The sequence below is a fragment of the Durio zibethinus genome, chromosome 17 (genome assembly GCF_047325235.1).
Source record: "Durio zibethinus cultivar Kanyao isolate XHJ-2024 chromosome 17, ASM4732523v1, whole genome shotgun sequence".
In the NCBI taxonomy this organism is placed as follows: domain Eukaryota; kingdom Viridiplantae; phylum Streptophyta; class Magnoliopsida; order Malvales; family Malvaceae; genus Durio; species Durio zibethinus.
In genome coordinates, this window is record NC_143178.1 from 5,054,965 (window position 1) to 5,057,976 (window position 3,012).

Consider the following 3,012-nt stretch of genomic DNA (forward strand, 5'->3'; position numbering starts at 1 on the left):
AGGTGTTAAAACGACATACACTCCGAACCACTGACCCATGAATAAATCAAGCGCGATAGTCTTTTAGCCAAATTTTATATAGTTTTTTTTTTTTTTTTTTAATTTTTGTTTATCAAATTTTAAAAAATATAATAATAAAAATTTTTAAAAGATCAAAAAATTTAAAAATCAAATCAAAATCATCATAAAAGATTTAATTGTATTTTAAAAATCTTTCTTTCCTTTTGTTCTAAATGTTTTTTAAAAAAAGTTTATAATTTAAAATAAATTAAATAAATAATAAATGTAATTAAATAAATGATAATTTTGAAAAATGAAAAACACAACCTTCACAATATAGCACAAAAGCCAATAACAAAAACATGACTATAATATATTACATATTTTTTAATTTTGATATATTTATAATATTCAAGGTTGGATTAAAATTATTATTTGCATGTTAAAAAAATCATAATTATATTAAAAAATAATTAAAATTTTTATGAAAAATAGGTAACCTCTGTAATGGAACCAAATTCTAATTATATATATCATGAGAATGAACTAATTAATATCAGTATAAAACAAAAATATTTCATATTTTTTTAATCATTGATTTTAATAAATTTAAAAATTAAGATTAACTCATTTTTTCTCTTTTTGAATTATCTTTCTTATTTTTTGATTTATTAAAATTAATAATTAAAAAAAATTACATTAAAATAAACTGATCCGTCCTCGTATTAAACAAGCTGTATATGTAAAAAAATTTTATCAGAAAGGTGAAGGCCATCAACCATAAGGATATATGTAACATAAACCGCCCAAATTTTTATTCACATACTATATAGAATTATTATATATATTTGCAGAAACAAATATTCCCACTTTGGAGTTATTTATAGAATAAAATAGACATCGATTATATATTTAGTAAATTATTAGACAAACGCCCCATCTCTTTCTTTCACTCTCTAATATACAAACAACCCATAAAAGCAAGGTGATACATACATCGAACGTCCTTAAAAACCAGCAAACATTTCATTTTCCACTGCTTTTCAAACAAGTTTCAAGAGGAAAAAACGTTTTACTATTGATTTTTCTTCTCTTCAGCTCCATCCATGGATACTGCTGAATGGCCACAGGTAGAGAGATCTATCACCTAACTGCTAGCTCTTGCTCTCTCTATGAGACCTTTTGGCTTTTCAAAGGAATAATTTAGAGTCAATTGTATTTTTTTTGCTTGTTTATTGGGTACTCTTCTTTGCAAAAGATGATGGTGTTCATGTTGTACAAAAGAAAAAAAAAAAAAAAAAACAGGATGATGGTGTTCATGGCTATAGTTGAAGTCCCCACTCAATTGAATTTAGTTTTTATCAGTTTTTCAACATTTTGCACTTTATCTATCTTTTGCTTATGAGATAAAGGAAGGAGGCTGCTTTTTTTTAATCTTTTATTTTCACCTTTCTTTTCTACTTTTCTCTTTTATATTTGGCTTGTTATAATCTTGGAAAGTGTAAAGCTGTTAACTCGTTTGGTTTTTTCCGTTTGTCTGCTATCATCTTTTTAATCTTCAGTTTTTTCACTGCTGATCATCTTTGTTTGATCTTGAAGTTATTGCTTGCCTACTTTTTTTTTTTTTTTGTGTGTGTGTTTTCATTTATCTTCTTTTGCTTTTTCGTTGTTTATGTTTCTAGGAGATTGTGGTGAAACCAATAGAAGAGATAGTCACAAATACATGTCCAAAGCCTGCAGCTTTAGAGAGGAAGGCAAGGCCTCAAAAGGAACAAGCTTTGAACTGTCCCAGGTGCAATTCAACTAACACCAAGTTCTGCTATTACAATAACTACAGTCTCACACAGCCTAGGTACTTTTGCAAGACTTGTAGAAGGTACTGGACTGAAGGCGGTTCCCTCAGAAATATTCCTGTTGGAGGTGGTTCAAGAAAGAACAAGAGATTAGCTTCTTCTTCATCATCAGCAAAAAAACATCCTGATCTGGTTACACCACCAAGCTTGTCACAGTCTTCTACCCAAAACCCTAAGATCCAGGATGGACAAGATCTCAACCTAGCTTTCCCAAATAGTCAAGGTTATAGAAGTATCTCAGAATTGGTTCAAGTTCCCAATAGCGTAGAAAACAATAAGAACCAAATTCCTTCTTCTTCATCCCCTACATCTCAACTTTCAGCTTTGGAGTTGTTTACTGGAATCTCTTCTAGGGGGTTAAATTCTTTCATTCCCATTCCAGTTCCAGATCCAAATACAGTTTATACATCTGGGTTTCCTATGCAAGAGTTTAAACCAACGCTAAATTTCTCCCTGGATGGGCTTGGGAGTGGTTATGGGAGTCTCCAGGGGGTTCAAGAGACAGCTGGGAGGCTTTTGTTTCCATTTGAAGATATGAAGCAAGTCTCAAGCACAACTGATCTTGAGCAAAATAAAGAGCAAGGAGATTCAGCTGGATATTGGACTGGAATGTTAGGTGGAGGATCATGGTAAAGAAGATGAAAAGTATAATGGGTCTTTTTTCCTTTTCTTTTCCTGGGTTTTCTTTTTAACTTTTTATTAATTTGTTAAGGTGGGTGACTTGTTTGGATTTCTTCGTGACTAACAAATAGGAATACACGGGTTTCTTTGCCTCTACATATCCTTCTTTTTTCCCCTTTGTTATCTTCTTTACTATTTAGTTATGCTGGGAATTTGAAGCATTTTTTAGGTTGGCTTCACTAAGGGTGACGTCAGATACTTTGTTATGGTAGAAGAGATCAAAGCTAAGCCAGAATTTTTTGGGGTAAAAATGTAGGAGAGGAGAGGCATGCCCTACGTCCTTCATTATAGGTTGATCTTCTCCTATCAAGAGAGCAGAAAGAGCAACCATATGCGTCATTGGTTGACTTGGTATAAGTACAAAAAATAATGTATAATGTTCAAGTTTGTAAGGAATTCCTGGTTGGAAAAAAGACTTTGTTCATAAAGTTTCTAATTTCGATTTATCAAACAAATTGTTGTTGTTAATAATCTCAAA

At 31.0% G+C, this 3,012-nt stretch overlaps 1 protein-coding gene across 1 annotated transcript; it reads left to right on the forward strand.

Annotated features, from left to right (window-relative positions):
• Nucleotides 1-906: 906 nt before the first annotated feature.
• On the forward strand, nt 907-3,012 carry LOC111287356 (dof zinc finger protein DOF4.6). Its single transcript, XM_022877869.2, has 2 exons — nt 907-1,130; nt 1,683-3,012. The coding sequence occupies exons 1-2, from the start codon at nt 1,107-1,109 to the stop codon at nt 2,484-2,486; spliced, it is 828 nt and encodes a 275-aa protein (XP_022733604.1). The 5' UTR covers nt 907-1,106; the 3' UTR covers nt 2,487-3,012.